We start from the raw sequence: 17,674 nt of genomic DNA, 5'->3' as shown, positions 1-17,674 counted from the left end.
TACTTGGGCACCCTGACATGGTCTATTTATAAAAAATAAAAATAAAAAAAATGAATTAATGTTTAACACTAATGTTATGTTAAATTATCTCTGTCTTAACCTGTTGGCACAGGAAAAGAAAATTTGATAACATACAGAAATACCCATTGTAATAGGTGAGCGCATCAATAAACTATGTGTCATATATTTATTTAGGTAGAAATTCAATTTTTGATGGCACAAGGGTTTTCTGGTCCAATTTTTTTGCCGCGAAAACTGCCGCGCTTAATATTGTTTGGCCCGCGACTCCTTATATTTTTCTGTATGCGGCCCACAACCAAAAAAATTTGGCCACCCCTGCTGTATGACATGGAAAAGTGAACTCCTGGAAGTACTACAATGACACAAAATCTCTTACAGAGTTTTATTGATGAAAAAAGTTACGCTTTAAGTAAAAAAAACAGTCTATTCAGCAACAAAGTAAAACAGAATATCAGCAGCAGCAGAATAAAAAAACAAAATAACATGATTACATAGCAAAAATACATGTTTACATAATCCAAAAACAAAAGAACATGAAAACATAGCAAAAACATGTCTATTCATAAGAAAGGTTGAAATGAGAAGTCATCATTGAGTCCCTTCACATTGAGTCACACAATCTAGTTGCTGCAACTTGAGATGGATGCATCATGTGTGCATATCTAAGGCTCTTTTGGCGGCCGTATGAGGTCCCCCCTAAGGTTAACTAGGGCGGCACAGATTGTTAGAATTTTGTCCAACCTTGGTGTCATGGAGATGGGGACAGTTTGGGCCAAAATCTTGAAAACTTTGAGCCTTCTTATTGCTCGCTCTACATGGATGCGCACATTGGCCACTCATCTGGTGCATGTCACCTCCTCATTTGTCAATTGTCCACGTTTGTTGGTGAATGCAGGGATATTCAACCTGACCTTTCTTTCATGGAGCAGGTCTCGAATTGTGAATCCGCGGTCAGCCATTACCTCATCACCTGGCCTCAAGTGCTCCAGGTACCCACTGTCCATTGTGATGTACTGTACTTATCACTGCTTCTGCCTACATATGCATTATATATAAACATGAACAGCCCATTGGGAGCAACAGCAACTAGATATTTAGCCGTGTTGGTTCCTTTGTAGTGGCTGAAAGTGGAACTCCTGGTGTCAAGGTTTGTTGCCCTCTGAATAGCAGTTTCTGCACAATCAATGACACAGGTGGTTCGAGGGTAGTTTTGTTTAAATGAAACTGGCATGGTGGCCTGGATGGTTTCTCTTAGAAGCCAGGGGATAAAGTATTTAAACTGTTCACCCATCACATCAATCCAGTGAGAAATAACTTTGCTCGCCATGCTGGTAAACACATTGAAGCGATGAGAAATATCTCCTAGATTTAGTTTTAGCTTCATTAAGGTCATCAAGATTTGGTCAACAACAGGAAGGGCAAATGAGGGCTGACTGAACGGCATTAATGCAGACACCAAATCGAAAAACCACAACAGGTGCACTCCCGTGAATAGCATTGAGTTGTCATCAGTAAGGAGCATGGTGCTAGCCACAGTAGATTGGATTTCTGCCCCACACTGCGTAGCTTTATTGACCATGACTGCCTTTGTTGACGCATAGGCATAGCTATGGTCAGCCTGTGTTGGGTCTTCCCACTGGGTCTGAGCATCGCGGTGTGTTGGAGGTGCAGGTTCAGGTTCTGCTTCAGGTTCACTGGGTGTTGATTCTGCATTACCTGAAAGAGAGAGGAGAGAGAATAAGGCTCTAAATGTAAATGTGATCAGGGATGGAACTTTGTAGTGTTTCTAGCAACAGCCTGGCAAGCTAACATTAGCCTGTAATTTGTACTAACAACGTGGGCTCTGGAGAACACCAGGGGTTTCCCTGCAAATTGATGATTTGTTAATCTGAATGGATGGAACTTGGCTGTATATACACTAAGCATATTTATTCATTAAGCATTACTTTTCAGACAGGTAAATACTGGAACGTCGGGGAGGCTGATCCAAGCCCACAACATTAGCTCAACACTGCAGTGCTAGCCTCTGCAGTGCTAGCTAGCTAACTAGCGTTACACCAGGCAATGCTACAAAGTAAACACACAAAACTAACACAACGTAGCCAAATAATAATAACATGGATGATCAGCTATATCGTTGCTAACATGATAACTACCCAGCGAGCTAGCTTACCCGGCAATTCAGCAGCAGTGCCTCGCTCCAGTCTGCGTCTCTTTTTCTGAGGAGGCCGCACGTATCCTAGCCACAGTTCAGGGAAAGGATTCTCTTTGGTTGGCTTTTTGTCCACAAAGTGGTGAGAACAAACATTAACGTATTTCGGCGGCTTCTTCAGATTTAAAGCCTTCAGCCACATCCATGAATCCGAATCCTCAGCTGGTTTTCGGTAGGAGGAATACAGTCGAGTGCAGGGACAAAGCCGTTTGCTAGCGGGCTGATGCTCAAAACATTGTCGATCCAACCACTCGTTCAAGCGTTTCTGTGTATTGTGACAGCCACGCACTGCACAATGTGTTCCAGTATTAACCATTGTTAATAACGTCTGCTAACGTTGGTGTAGCTGATGTTATCGATCGTTGTAAAAAAAGTTTGGATATTTCGGCTGCTGCCTTCTGATGTGCTCGCTGCTGTGGACGCAATGTGGACTTAACCGGAAGCCGGTGACACGAAAGGCTGCTATGGCGCCGCCCTAGGAACGGCCAGGAAACTTGTCTATATGGATTCTGCCAGCTCTGGGAGTATGAAGTGCTTTGAATGCGCCGAGCGGGGAGGCTACACGTCTGCCTGAGGTAACGTTGAGCAGTCCGGCTTCTAATGTGTCCAACATGGCGAGCAGTCGTCCGTATTCAGCAAACGTCCGTTCCGCTCTGACGGTCTAACATTATATACATTGGTGCGCAAACAATTGCGGGACTTCTCCCGCATTATAAATTACAAATCTGCGGGAATTGGCAAAAATATGGGCGATTCTCGCAATCCCGCGCCAAATTTTAAGCCCTGTATATATACACACACACATGCAGTGTGTGTATACTGTATATATATATATATAGGGGGGGGGGGTAAATTACAGTCTACCCACTTCTCCAGTGACCACTACACCACTGAGTATGAACCTCAGCAGTATGAGGCGGCCTAAACTTCCCCCAGAAGTGTGGGACTCACCTTGGCATTGAGGCTGCCATTCAGCAGCACATTATGGGGCTTCAGGTCCAGGTGAAGGATGGAGAGGCTATGGAGGAAGTTCATGCCTTGAGCCACTTCGTGGGCTAGTCTGAAGGCCAGCGGCCAGGGCGGGGTTCCATGCAAGCTGTCCTGTTAGGGGAAGACGAAAAGTCTAGGTTTCTTCCCATAATGTGTGAAAAAAGAACAATACAAACTCTTGGTGCAGGCCAGAAAGAAAGAGGTCTGTAGGACGATCGGTAGGTAGATGGCACATACCCGGTCAGGGCCGTAGCTAGAGGGAGGAAAGTGTGGACGATTCCAAGGGCCCTTGACTGACAGGGGCCCTAAAAAAAAATCCCCTTTCAATAATGTTGCCCCATGTGCCTGACAACCGCCATGTCACTCAGTTTATCACAAAGCACATTAGCACAGTAGCAGATTGAAAGACATGCTAACGTTAGCTAAGCCTCCAATTAGGTAAACGCATCAGAGCAAATGCAGGCTGCAGCCCATCGGACAACATTGGACTGGATAGTCTGTTGAGTGTTGATTTCACGCTATCTTACCGTGCCGTGCCTTGCAGGAAAGTAGATATAACGTCCCCATCATTTACTCTCCGTGAAAACGTGCATAATTCATAGCGTCACCCGAACCTAGTGTTAGCTACTTAACGTTAAATACCTTGTCAGTGGATGTGTACATGTTTTCACACGCTGACGATGGCTTCTAGCCAAAAACACGTTCGTTTTTGTCCACAATAAATAAGATTATCGATGTGTGAGTAGTGTTTGCTTTGAGCCTGTATTCACATGAAACAGTTTTGTTCAGTACGCCCGCAATGCGAATAATTCCAGTCATTGCATTTACAGTTTACCACTGTCGCCCCTGAACCTGTAGCAAATAACACGGCTGACACTGCTGTTCCCAATCTCTCGATTCGGCAGCAACCACAAGTTGTGACCGTTTGTTATGCCTCCGCCGGCAATAGCCAGGCCGGAGGCATTAGGGATCCGGGTTGTCCGTCCGTACGTCCGTACGTATGTCCGTCCATCCGATGTTCGTTAACGCGATATCTGAGGAACGCCTTGACGGAATTTCATCAAATTTGCCTCAAACATCGACTTAAGCGCCCAGCATGGTTATGCGCAGCCACGACTTGGAGCCTTGCCGCCGCCGAGCGGCAACAGCGAGACTGTGCATACTCGAACGGACCTCGTCCAAAACACGTCTACGTTATCTTGTCGTTTATCAAGAACTTGCAATCATGTCGGTGGGGGAACATTTTATTGTACATATAAAAAGTAGAGCGCGCACATCCACTCAAAATGCAGGTGCAGGACAAAAGCAATGAAACATAAAAAGAAATAGAGTCCGCACACTGCTCGACTTGCTCCCAGTTGATTTATTTTTAACGTTTCGGTCAACAAGGACCTTCTTCAGAAATGAAGCAGGAAATGACAGAGCACTCACATTTATACAGTATGGGTCACACCCAATTGGCAGAGGGGAAAAAAGTGTCATGTGAGCACAATCAACCAGTAAGAAAATGGAGTGCATCTTGCTTCACACAGGTAAATAAATCAATGAAGTATACAAACCCAAGACAAACAATTAAGAAAATGCAATATATGACCAGTGTAGGAGATCAGATGGGGTGGAGCTCAAAAACAGCAAAGAAACTCCTGTCAAATCCTGTGTAGGAGAAACAAAGACCCCAATAGCCTACAATGGACAATGCAATACACAAATATGAAACAAAGGCAATAGTTAAGAAGAAAGAGAACAGACTATTCTCCAATCATATAATCAGTAGTAAAAGTACATTAAATATGAATATAGGTTACAAAAAGAGCACATAGGGCATACAACTCTGCTAACAGACAGGAAGTAGGCAGTTCAAAAATCCACATCTGAGTTACAAGAGTAGAAATACAAAAGTGGAAATAAAGATTAAAATAAGAGTAGCTACAGGAACGGTCTGAGGTCAAATTACTCATTCAGGCCCCTAGCAACTGTATCTAAAGTAGAGATCCAGTATGCTTCTCTCCTTAGGAGTAGAGCGTTGAGGTCTCCTCCTCTAGGTGGCAGTTTGACATGTTCTATGCCAATATATTTCAATGATGATATACAATGTTGAGCCTGAGAAAAGTGAAGGGCTACAGGATTTTTTAAGTCCTTAGTCCTGATGTCACTCCTATGTTCTGAAATCCTGGTCTTCAAGGCTCTGGAAGATTTGCCAATATAGGCCAACCCACAAACACACTTAATCATATAGATGATATTGACTGTAGTACAACTGATAATACCTTTGATTTTGTAACATTTACCAGTGACTGGGTGGTTGAATGTGTTGCATTTATAAGTGAAGTTACACTGGGTGCATCTACCACATTTGTAATTGCCATCTGGAATCTTGGACAGGAAGTGAGAAGGGGCAGGTTGTGGTAAATGAGACCTGACCAGAAGGCTCTTGAGGTTGGGAGGTCTTTTATAAACGAGACGAGGTAGAGATGAGAATGTTTTGCTGAGGGCAGGGTCAGAACTGAGAGTATGCCAATGTTTTTTTATTATCTTCTCAAACTGCCGGCCAAGAGGCGAGTATTGAATAATACAATTAATGGGTTGCTCTCCACTCTGTCTCTCCCTAGTGGTGAGACAATCATGTTGTGTACAGCCATGATACTTAGTGGAAGCTGGTTGTATCCAGTGTTCTGGATAACCACGCTGTCGGAACCGTGCTTCAAGGTCTTTGGAATGAGCAGAAAAGGATTCATCTGTAGTGCAGTTCCTACGTAACCGCTTAAACTGGCCAATAGGAATGCCCTTTTTGAGAAGTGTAGGGTGAAAGCTCTCGGCATGAAGTAAGGAGTTACGATCTGTTGGTTTTCTATACAGATCTGTAATCAATCTGTCATTGGATTTGCAAATCAAAATATCCAGAAAATTAATACAAGTCTGATCTGAGGCCAAAGTAAATTTCAGAGATGCACTGCTGTTATTAAGAAATGTGTGAAAAGCACTCAGTTCTATAGCAGACCCAGTCCAGATCAAGAAGGTATCATCTATGTACCTTTTCCATAATTGGATATGTGGTAAAAAAGGATTGTAGAGAGGATTCAAAATAAGATTAGTTTCAAGAAGGCCAACATACAAATTAGCATAGTTGGGAGCCATTTTACTCCCCATGGCAGTGCCACGTTTTTGTAAAAAAAAAAAAAAAAAATCAAACAAAAAGAAATTATTAATGAGCACTATTTCAGTGAGCTGTTTTAAACAGGTCGTACTGGGGATACATACCGTCCTCTGATTGAGAAAATGTTCAATAGCCTCAAGACCACCTTGATGTGGGATATTAGTATAAAGACTCTCCACATCAAGAGTGACCAGGAGAGAATCCCTTTCTACCAATTCCAAAGCTTGTAGGACCTGAATGATATCAGTGGAATCCCTAACATAGGAAGGTAGTGATAAAACATGTGCTTTGAGGAAATGATCAACAAAAGAAGAAATTTTCTCTGTAAGGGAACCAATACCCGAAACAATGGGTCGACCAGGAGGGACCGTAGTGTAACTCTTATGAATTTTGGGTAATGTGTAGATGACAGGTATAACTGGACAATCCACTTTCATATATTCAAATTTATTTTTATTTATGTCACCCGAATCAAGATAGCTCTTCAGTACAGAATCAATGTTCTCTTTAAAGGTAGAGATCGGATTACCACTCAATTTATGATAGAAGTCAAGATTAGCAAGTTGCCTGTTAATTTCACCAATGTAGCTAACTCTATCCTGAAGAACAATGGCACCACCTTTGTCAGCTGACTGGACTACCACAGAAGTGTCTTGGTTAAGCTCTAAAAGAGCAGAACGCTGAGATTTAGAAAGATTATTGGTAACCATGTAGTGGCGTTTCTTGCCAAGAAGATGGGAGACTTCACTCTCTACTAATCTGCAGTATGTGTCAACAGAGGAGTTCCTATGTTTAGGAGGAATGAAAAAGGATTTTTTCTTAAAAGGGGTCTTATTCCCTGCATTGGAAGTAATGCCGGTCGCCTCAGGGGAATCTACTGTAGAGGCATTGACTGAATGGACCAACTGAGCATCAGTGTTGTGATCAAAAAACTCTCTCAGTCTAACAATGCGAAAGAATTTATGAAAGTCAACTATGGTACCAAAATCATTACAAAATGTAGTAGGAACAAAAGAAAGGCCCTTACTGAGGGAGCATTTTATTGTCCCTCCATTTCAAAACTCATTCCGGTGAGCCTGCAGAAGGCTTTGCTAGATGAGGGACAAGCACTGTTAAATGAGGAAATCGCATTTCCTCATTCCTCACAACAATGAGTTGACGCCGCGGAGTCACATTTTCGAGGAGCTGCACGCCCCCTATGCCGAGCTGTGCCGATAGGACGCCCAGCTGTGGCGCCGGCGACCCCCTCGGCGCAGTCAGCACCGTCGATTTCGCTTGAGCATAATTTGCGCTTTAGACTCAAGGATGATCTGATTAGATTTTGGTGGTCAAAGGTCAAAGGTCAAGGTCACCATTTTCAAGCTTGTTAACGCGATATCTCAGGAATGCATTGATGGAATTTCATCAAATTTGTCTCAAACATCGACTTGGACTCAAGGATGAATTGATTACATTTTGGTGGTCAAAGGTCAAAGGTCAAGGTCACTGTGACCTCTCAAACATAATTTTCCAGCTTGTTAACGCGATATCTCACAAATGCCTTGACAGAATTTCATCAAATTTGCCTCAAACATCGACTTGGAGTCAAGGATGAACTGATTAGATTTTGGTGGTCAAAGGTCAAAGGCCAAGGTCACTGTGACCTCTCGAACGCCATTTTCAAGCTTGTTAGCGCAACATCTCAGGAATGCCTTGACGGAATTTCATCAAATTTGCCTCAAACATCGCCTTCGACTCAAGCATGAACTGATTAGATTTTGGTGGTCAAAGGTCAAAGGCCAAGGTCACTGTGCCCTCTCGAACGCCATTTTCAAGCTTGTTAATGCGATATCTCGGGAATACCTTGACGGAATGTCATCAAATTTGTCTCAAACGTCGACTTGGGCGCAAGGATGAACGGATTACATTTTGGTGATCAAAGGTAAAGGTCACTGTGACCTCTCCAATGCCATTTTCAAGCTTGTTAACGCCATATCTCAGGAATGTCTTGACGGAATTTCATCAAATTTGCCTCAAACATTAACTTGGCCTCAAGGATGAACTGATTACATTTTGGTGGTCAAACTTCAAGGTCACTGTGACCTCACGAACGCCATTCCCAAGTTCGTTAACGCAATATCTCAAGAATGGCTTGATATAATTTATTCTGATTTGGCTCAAACATCGACTTGGACGCAATGATGAACTGATTCCATTTTGGTTATCAAATGTCAAAGGTCAAGGTCACTGTGACCCCTCGAATGCCATTTTCAAGCTTGTTAACGCGATATCTCAGGAATGTCTTGATGGAATTTCTTCGAATTTGCCTCAAACGTCCACTTGGACTCAAGGATGAACAGATTACATTTTGGTGGTCAAAGTTCAAGGTCACTGTGACCACACACCCAATTCCCATGCTCTGTAACACAACATCTCATGAGCGCCTTGACGGAATTTCTTCCAATTTGCCTCAATTGGCGATTTGGACTCAAGAATGAATTAACACCTTAAGTGCCATAGCCGAAATAATTCGTCTTACATAATCCAACGCTTAAGTGCCAGAGCCGAGTTTACTCGTCTTACATAAACATTTTTTTTTTTTTGACGGTGGTACATCAATCAACAACTTTTACATCTTCGAGATCACTATTGGAGCAAGATAATGTGTATAATCTATTTTACCGACCCACTAAGTGTTGACAGTGCTCCCCCAGACGACCGAAATCAAAGAAAAAACTGCCGCGGGACCAAGCCGTTCAAGGAAATGCCGTGGCGATTTTACAGTAATCCTTCCAAGACTTGTCTTGCCTGAGAGCGGCCGCGCACCGGCAGCAGCACACAGAGAGCGGAGAGCGATTTGCAAAATAGATCATAGGTGAAACACACTTTGAAACACCTCAGAAAGGCCAGAATCAACATCTGCCCATCGCCCACGCATTCCCCGGCCCATCTTGACTCGCACAAGGAGCGTCTGCACGCAGGCAAGCAGGCAGGCAGGCACACAGGCAGGCAGCAGCAAAAGCGCTTCTGACACGCCCGCTGTACAGCCAGGAGGAAGGAGGAGAAGACACACGGAGGGAGGAGTTTGAATGAGAGGGGTGTTTCCTGTTGTTATGGAGGAAATTACTGTTCAAAACTATTGTTTAGAATGTCTGACGGTCTTACTGATGCCAAAAATGAATGGTTAAAGTGACTGTTTCACAAAAAGCCATTTATCTCTGAATAAATTTCCAGACGCTGAAACCATGCTGTACTCAACGGCTAATATCTACATAACTACTAACTCTGCAAACTAACTCTTTTAGACAGAGAAAGCACACATTCTATTAGTTATTTTTAGATGATTGGTGTTCATGAATTCTTAACAGAAAAGAATCCTCGGCTGTTTCTAAAATGAGCCAGAATCGTCAAAAACACCCCTGGCACAACTTACCTACAGGAATGAAAACATGGCTGGCATTCAATGTGTTAATGGTGGAGGCATAAGTCCACATTGTGGTCATTCTAGTTTTGAGCATGTATTCACACAAAACAGTTTTGTTCAGTACACCCTCAAACCGAACAATTCCAGTCATTGCATTTCCACCGTCGCCCCTGAACCTGTATAGCAAATAACACGCCTGTCCGCTGATGCTGCTGTTATTATCATTCTCAATCTCTCTTGATTCAGCAGGAACCACAACTTGTGACTGTTAACGTTACCCTTCATGATGCGTTAGGCTTTTTTTGGCTAGGTAGGTTTGGTCGCATTGTTAGAAATGTGCTTTGAATTGCCATAAATCCTATGAAACGTGGCTGGGGGGGGGGGGGGGGTTGGTGCTTATATCAAGGATCTGAACACTTGAGTACCTACAGGCATTTCTGGCCCCGGGAAAATACAAATGGCACCATTATTGCGTTAGTGTCCAAAAGTCATTTTCCCATTAAGAACCATTATAAACTGCAAAAAATTGCTATTTTTGGGCCCTGAGACACTTTTTACAAAAATGATTTTTTTAACGCCTTCCTCCAGACTTTTTGGACTTAAGGCTTCAACATTAGTTTTTATTATTTTTCAGCAGCTTGCAACATTTTCTCATGTTTTGCAGGCAATTTTGCTATAGCTAAAGAAATTAAAAAAATTAAACTGCAGGTACAGAGATAAAACTGGTCATTCTCGCCTCACTCTCTTCATATACACACACACACACACACACACACACACACACACACACACACACACTGCTGCAGGGAATGCCCCTCGCCCGCCCCCTCCGCCCCCCGACGCGCCTGTGAGTGACTGCCTGCCAGAGATGTGGGAAGCCCACCTGCAAGCAGCATGGAGCCCTGCTCATCCTGCCTCTGAACGCTCTCTCTCTCTCTCACACACACACACACACACACACACACCCCTACAACTTTGAGAGCCGCTCGGCTGGACCCCTTCCAGCCCCCACGCCTAACGTTGGCATTGCGGGCTGTGGGCACTGGGGGTGGTCGGCACAGCGGGTGGACACCGCCGGGCTGGTGTGGAGCCTGCTGCGCCTGCGAGCGCCTCGCTGTCCTCCGCAAAAGCATATTCCGATCTTGAGGACAATCGGAATATGCTTTACGTTTGACCCGGTCGCACGGAAATGAGCATGGAGCCATTTTCGCTCTGTCACTCTGTCAGGGGGAGGCTGCAGAGTGAAGAGTGAAATTTGAGCCGTGAGAGAAAGGGAGAGGGGAGAGGGGAGAGGGGAGGGCGCGGGGCCGAGCCGGGAGCACGCTCACACACACACGGACACGCGGTCCTCGCCGATGCGGGAAGCATACAAATTACAGCTTCAGGGGAGAGGGAGAGGACCAGTCCTATAATCCAGCGGGGGCTCTGGGGCAGGTGGGGGGTGACGATGCCTCATCGTTCACCGAGAGGACGAGACATTCTCCCGGGAGTGAGTTTCCTCATTGCAGCCGATTGCAGCTGGGCCGGCTTCATCAATGCAGCTCCTCCTTTCTGGAGCTAAAAGCCCTCCCCTCTGGAGCTCCAGGGGCGGCCATACTGCAGTGAGCGCCCCGGGCAATGCAATGCTGGACAACATTGGTTCACAGGCAGGGCCGGCCCTATCCATCTGGGGGCCCAAGCAGGATATAGATTAGGGGCCCCCTCCCAGGGGGTGGGGGATTTGGGGGGGGGGGGCAAAACAAACGTGACGATGGTGAGGGCCATTTTGTGTTGAAAAGGCAGTGTAAACAGTTGTAAGCAATTTAGCAAAAAGAAAAAGGGGGAAAAAAAACTACACCTACAGTAAATTGCGTGAAGGCCAAAAATGGTCACTTGCTTGCCCAGAAAGGACTCTCCTAAGTGACCAAAAATGGTCAACGAGAGGGTCTAACGCAATTGAGGTGTAGTTTTTTTTTTTAATTGACACTGCGTCAAAAATAAAAGAGGAACAAACACAATGTTGGTGCCAAACTTTTACATATACCCTTGAGTGTTAATCCCACCCAAAAACTTTGGGTGGGAATTGTATTTTGTGGGAAATTGTGGAAAGCTGAAACAAATAGAAAGCATTTTTTTTAATAATCAAAACAAACTGGCTTATAAAGGGTTAAAATTCTGAAAATGAATAAACATTTGGGTATGTATGATGTCATCTGAGGGTATAAGGTTTGGCAAACACAAAAAAAAAATAAAAAAAAAATGCACCAATGACACTTAACACGTTGAGTGCCATAGCCGAGATATCTCGTCTTACATAATCCAACGGTTGAGTGCCATAGACGAGCTATCTCGTCTTACATAAACATTTTTTTTTTTTGACGGTGGGACATCAATCAACCCCTTTTACGTCTTCTATATCACTATTGGAGGAAGAGAATGTGTATAATCTATTTTACCGACCACTAAGTGGCGACAGTTCTCTCCCAAGACAGAGAGAAAGCCAGAGCCACGGCGGGTCCGCTGCAGAAAGCCAGTCTAATTACAAGGAAATAGCTGGGCGAAAACTCTTTCGATTTCACACACACACACGCACACACACACACACACACACACACACACGCGCGCGCGCGCGCACACACACACACTCGAGTACCTTTGCGCATAAATAAGACCAGAATCGCAAAAGCTTCTTCAAAGATCTCAGCCGACACGAACGAGCCAGTTTTTTTACAGTCCAGAGTGACTGCCCGAAAGCGGCCGCGGAGCCTCCACCCCCTCCGCAGCACAGACGGAGGGAGGAGTTTGGAGACACACACACACTCTCTCTCTCTCTCTCTCTCTCTCTCTCTAGTCCCGAGAGAGAGAGAGAGGAGAGAGAGAGAGAGAGAGAGAGAGGAGAGAGAGAGAGAGAGAGAGAGAGAGAGAGAGAGAGAGAGAGAGAGAGAGCACACAGAGTGGGAGACAGACACGCTGTGGGGGCAAAGAACGGACAGAGATCTCTTCCTCTCAGAGCCGCGGAGCAACGCGCGAACACACACACACACACACACACACACACACACACACACACACACACACAATACAGTATACAGACTTGCCCAAGGGCACCCATAATCACAGGGCAGGTGACTGTTGTTTGATTGAATTTCACAAAACTGCGATTATCTCAGCTTCCTGTCTCAGACGCTAAAACCATGCTGTACTCAACGGCTAATATCTACATAACTACTAACTCTGCAAACTAACTCTTTTAGACAGAGAAAGCACACATTCTATTAGTTATTTTTAGATGATTGGTGTTCACGAAGTCTTAACAGAAAAGAATCCTCGGCTGTTGTAAAATGAGCCAGAATCCTCAAAAAAAAACCTGGCACAACTTACCTACAGGATTGAAAAAAACGGCTGGCACTCAATGTGTTAACACGTTCACTGCCAATGACGTATTAATCCGTCAAAAAAAATCCAACGTTTTGTTTTTTTGACGGTGGGACGTTGATCTAACCCTTTTACGTCTCCTATACCAATATTGGAGGTATTGAATGTGTATAATCTATTTTACCGACCCACTGAGTGGCGACATGTCTCTCCAGAGTAGAAAGAGGCGAGCCAAAACTGGAGGGAAAAGCGCGAGGAAGCCGTTCTCATACTGTAAAATGGATGGCGAAAACGCTTTCACTTTCGCGCTGACGCACAGCGGTGGCAACGGTGGGGGGTTCCAAGAATAGACTGGATGCACACTTTGAAACACGCACCATAAATAAGCCCAGAATCGCAAGAGCTTCATCAGAGCTCTCAACCGAAACGCCAAGAAACGAGCGAAACCCATCCAGCGAGCCCCATCCAGACTGCCAGGCAGCAGCCAGGCAGCAGCAACTCGTTTGTCACAGACCCGCTGCAGAGCCAAGGAGGGCGGAGGAGAACGCCCACGGAGGGAGGAGTTGGAAGCAGAGGGGGGTTTCCTGCTGTTATGGAGGAAATTACTGTTCAAAACTATTGTTTAGATGTCTGACGTCTTACTGATGCCAAAAATGAATGGTTAAAGTGACTGTTCTATCGAATTTCACAAAAAGCCGTTTATCTCAGAATAAATTTTCAGACGCTGAAACCATGCTGTATTCAACTGCTAATGCTTACATAACTACTAACTCTACAAACTAACTCTTTTAGACAGAGAAAGCACACATTCTATTAGTTCTTTTGAGATATTGTGTGTTCACAAAATCCTAACAGAAACGAATCCTCGGCTCTTGAAAGATGAGCCAAAATCCTCAAAAAAAAACCTTGGCAGAAGCTAACTACAGTATTGAAAAACGGCTGGCAGTGAATGTGTTAACACGTTCACTGCCAATGACGTGTTGATACGTCAAAAAAAATCCAACGGTTGACTGCCAATGACGTGTTGATACGTAAAAAAAAAAAAAAAATTGACGGTGGGACGTTGATCTAACCCTTTTACATCTCTTATATAAATATTGAAGCCACCGAACGTGTACAACCCATTCCACCGACCCACTAAGTGGCGACAGTGCTCTCCAGACTAGAAAAAGCCGAGCCAAAACTGCAGGGGAACGCGCGATGAAACCATTCTCATACTGTAAAATGGATTGGCGAAAACGCTTTCGCTTTCGCGCTGATTGCTGGCGGTGGGGGATTGCAAATTTGCATAATAGATTATGGGTGCAACACACTTTGAAACACGCAGCATAAATAAGACCAGAATCGCAAAAGAAACCCCATTTCTTGGGGTTTCTCAACCGAAACCCCAAGAAACGAGCGAGCCCATCCTCGCCCAGCGGCCGCCAGCAGACAGGAGCAGCAGCAGCAGCAGCAGCAGAAACGAGCTTGTGACACGCCCGCTGCAGCCAAGAAGAACACACACGGAGGGAGGAGTTTGAAGTAGAGGCGGGTTTCCTGCTGTTATGGAGGAAATTACTGTTCAAAACTATTGTTTAGATGTCTGACGTCTTACTGATGCCAAAAATGAATGGTTAAAGTGACTGTTCTATCGAATTTCACAAAAAGCTATTTATCTCAGCTTAAATTTTCAGACGCTGAAACCATGCTGTATTCAAGTGCTAATGCCTACATAACTACTAACTCTACAAACTAACTCTTTTAGACAGAGAAAGCACACATTCGATTAGTTCTTTTGAGATATTTTGTGTTCACAAAATCTTAGCAGAAAAGAATCCTCGGGTCTTGAAAGATGAGCCAGAATCCTCAAAAAAAACCTCTGGCAGAAGCTACCTACAGTAAAAAAAAAATGGCTGGCAGTGAATGTGTTAACATATTGATTGACCAAAAATGGTCACTCATTATACTATCGCAATAATGTTATAGTATTAATTCATGCATCATGAAGGTTTTAACAGCCAAATATTGCTAAAGATGACATGTTTAGATAAACAAGGGGGAGAGGAAAAAAGTTAATTTTTTAGTCCAATCCATTGAAATACAGGCCCTAAATATAAATATGAAAATGAATTAGTGAAGATTAAGCTATTTTGAATAGACTATAGAATAGAACACATGCACTGCAAACTAGTTTAGCTCCAGCTCAAATATAATATATAATACGAGGGATCAGCCGAGCAGCATTTTGGTAAACAAACCGGGTCACTGGGTGGCAACGGCAATGGAACCCTATGGAGCCCAAGTGGCGCGAGGCTTGAGGGTCTGACTCAAGCCGGCCAACTCTGTTTACATTATAAAAACTGTGACAGTTCACACAACTTTAACACGACATGCATATATTACACATCAAAGTCTTGAGGTAATTCTGCTCTCACTCAGAATGTAAAAATATAAGCGATGTGATGTATAGTTTTTGAGATATTAACGTTTGTTTGACACAACTCATACTATTAACTGCCGCGGGGTTCCACATTTCTGGGTGGCAAGTGACGTCACGCTGATTCGTCCTATTCAGTTAGTATGACACTTTTATTTATTTATTTATTTATTACAGTTGGCTGAGGGTGGAAGAAACAAGGTGTTTAAACTAAATATTGTAAATTTAAACTAAAATATCCTACTTCCAATACATATCTTTGTCACATGTTTGATAACCATATTTTAGGGATCATTACTGCAAAAAAATTGTGTTTAGGTATATATAGTACGCATATGTAAATAATATCGGCCGATACTGTATATCGGTATAGGCTAACCCTAACCCTAAAATCGATATCGGTATCTGTTTGAAAAATCCCATATCGGTCGGGCTCTGGTAGGTAGACTTCTGATAGAAGTTTATATACTGTAGGTACTACCTACATATCTAAAAGTACTACCTACATATTTAAACTTCTACCTAGAAAGGTTACCTGCAGGGAGGCCAGGGATCCTCTCTCCATGAACTCCATGACCAGGCCGAGCTGTGGGGACGTATAGGAGGGCGGCCGGCCCTGGAAAACCCCAAACACCTGGACGATGAATGGGCTGTTTCCCTTAACCATCAGGTCCTTCTCACGCAGTAGGGACTCGCCCGACCTGTGTGTGACGCGTGTCGGTTAGACGCACTGGTAACAATTTACGGTTATTTGCAGTCAAAATAAATCTCTTAGTGACTAGTTACCCGTCATCATTATGAAGCAGTTTAACAGCCACCTCACATCTCCACTGAAGATGCCTGGCTTTATAGACTTGTCCAAACCCCCCGCAGCCAATCACTTCCCAGCTCTGCAGGCTGGAGTCACCAACCAACACCGGATCTCGACTGCTGGACAGGGCCATATAGTCCACTAGAGGGCAAGGTTACAGTGGGAGGTTATCCATGGTAAGGAAATGTACACAGTTCATAGTTCCAATATCTGAAGTCTGTTTCCAAAATGATGTAGCCTATCTCCATTTGAAAGAAGAAGAAAAATTAATCTGAAATTCATTGTTCAGTAGCCTATCCCAAAAACTATCGACATCTAATCTTCTGATTTTGTCATCCATGTTTATAGAAACAGAATGATTGTTTTTTTTTAGCCTTGGGGATGACTGAGACTTTAAATGTGCAAAGAGGTTTTAGTATGAAAGGGAGTGAACCTCAGTTTGGTGGAGGTTGTAGTGTTTTGTTCACAATGTATCAACAGAAACACAACATGTATCTGAACTTACATAGGCCTACTTCTTCTCACACATCCTGCATATTTCACCAATTCAATGAACTGAGACTACAACCTAACTAGAGTTGATCAGGCTTCCACTAAAAGTCAGAAATAAAATTATGTTAATTTTGGCCACATTGAGAGCAAAGGTTGGATATTATAGCACTATGAACGCCATCTGCAAACAGCAGGTTCATGATTTGAGAGACTTTAGCACAAGTCTTGCACAAGTCGACTATGCAGGTATAACATACAAATGTCAGCTAGTGATCATCAAAAAACTGTAATGTTACCTTGGAAGATGTTTTCCTGGTTAATTCACAGCAGCATCCAGATCAAGTCACTGAGACGTTCTGTCTTCACCTGAAGAGAGAGAGAGACAGAGAGAGAGAGAGAGAGAGAGAGGGGGCGGGGAGAGAGAGAGAGACAGAACAGAGAGAGAGTTATTAATTTCTGTGAACATTTCATCTGAGGGTGCAGCCACTATCAGTAGGCTATGTCATCAAACCAGTCTAACATGAGGCCAGAAACCTGGTATGAAGCAAATAATTCACAAATCAGGTGATGAAGTTCTACCGTGTGTCCTATAGATGGAGACATTAACCACATCATCTAAAGTGAGCTAATCAGCAGACCAACATAGCACAACACTGGGCAGTTGGAAAACTGGATATTATAAACCTCCAAACAAGTTAATTTCGTCTAACTAAAGTTAACTAAATATTGTTCATATGAAAAGACTAGTTGTATTTTGTTGTCAATACCTGACAGTTTTGACTGCTGCTTCCTGCAATCTTCATCAGAGACGTCACGTGATG

The 17,674-nt window shown here is 43.8% G+C and overlaps 1 protein-coding gene across 1 annotated transcript in view; it reads right to left on the bottom strand.

Moving 5' to 3' along the window:
- LOC310790957 (receptor-interacting serine/threonine-protein kinase 3-like) overlaps positions 1 to 17,212 on the bottom strand; it is an 87,392-nt gene extending 70,180 nt beyond the window's left edge. Inside the window, exons 1-4 of the mRNA XM_083652670.1 lie at positions 17,150 to 17,212; positions 16,337 to 16,502; positions 16,086 to 16,251; positions 3,185 to 3,334 (exon numbers count right to left, since the gene is read on the bottom strand). Of these exons, the coding sequence (XP_083508796.1) occupies positions 3,185 to 3,334; positions 16,086 to 16,251; positions 16,337 to 16,494 (474 nt within the window). The 5' untranslated portion in view covers positions 16,495 to 16,502; positions 17,150 to 17,212. The remainder of the gene's footprint in view (positions 1 to 3,184; positions 3,335 to 16,085; positions 16,252 to 16,336; positions 16,503 to 17,149) is intronic.
- Positions 17,213 to 17,674: the final 462 nt, after the last annotated feature.

Source organism: Poromitra crassiceps (genome assembly GCF_964638095.1).
Source record: "Poromitra crassiceps genome assembly, chromosome: 16".
Classification (NCBI taxonomy): Eukaryota; Metazoa; Chordata; class Actinopteri; order Beryciformes; family Melamphaidae; genus Poromitra; species Poromitra crassiceps.
Note: the sequence above shows the minus strand (reverse complement) of the source record. Positions and strands in the feature narration are given on the sequence as shown.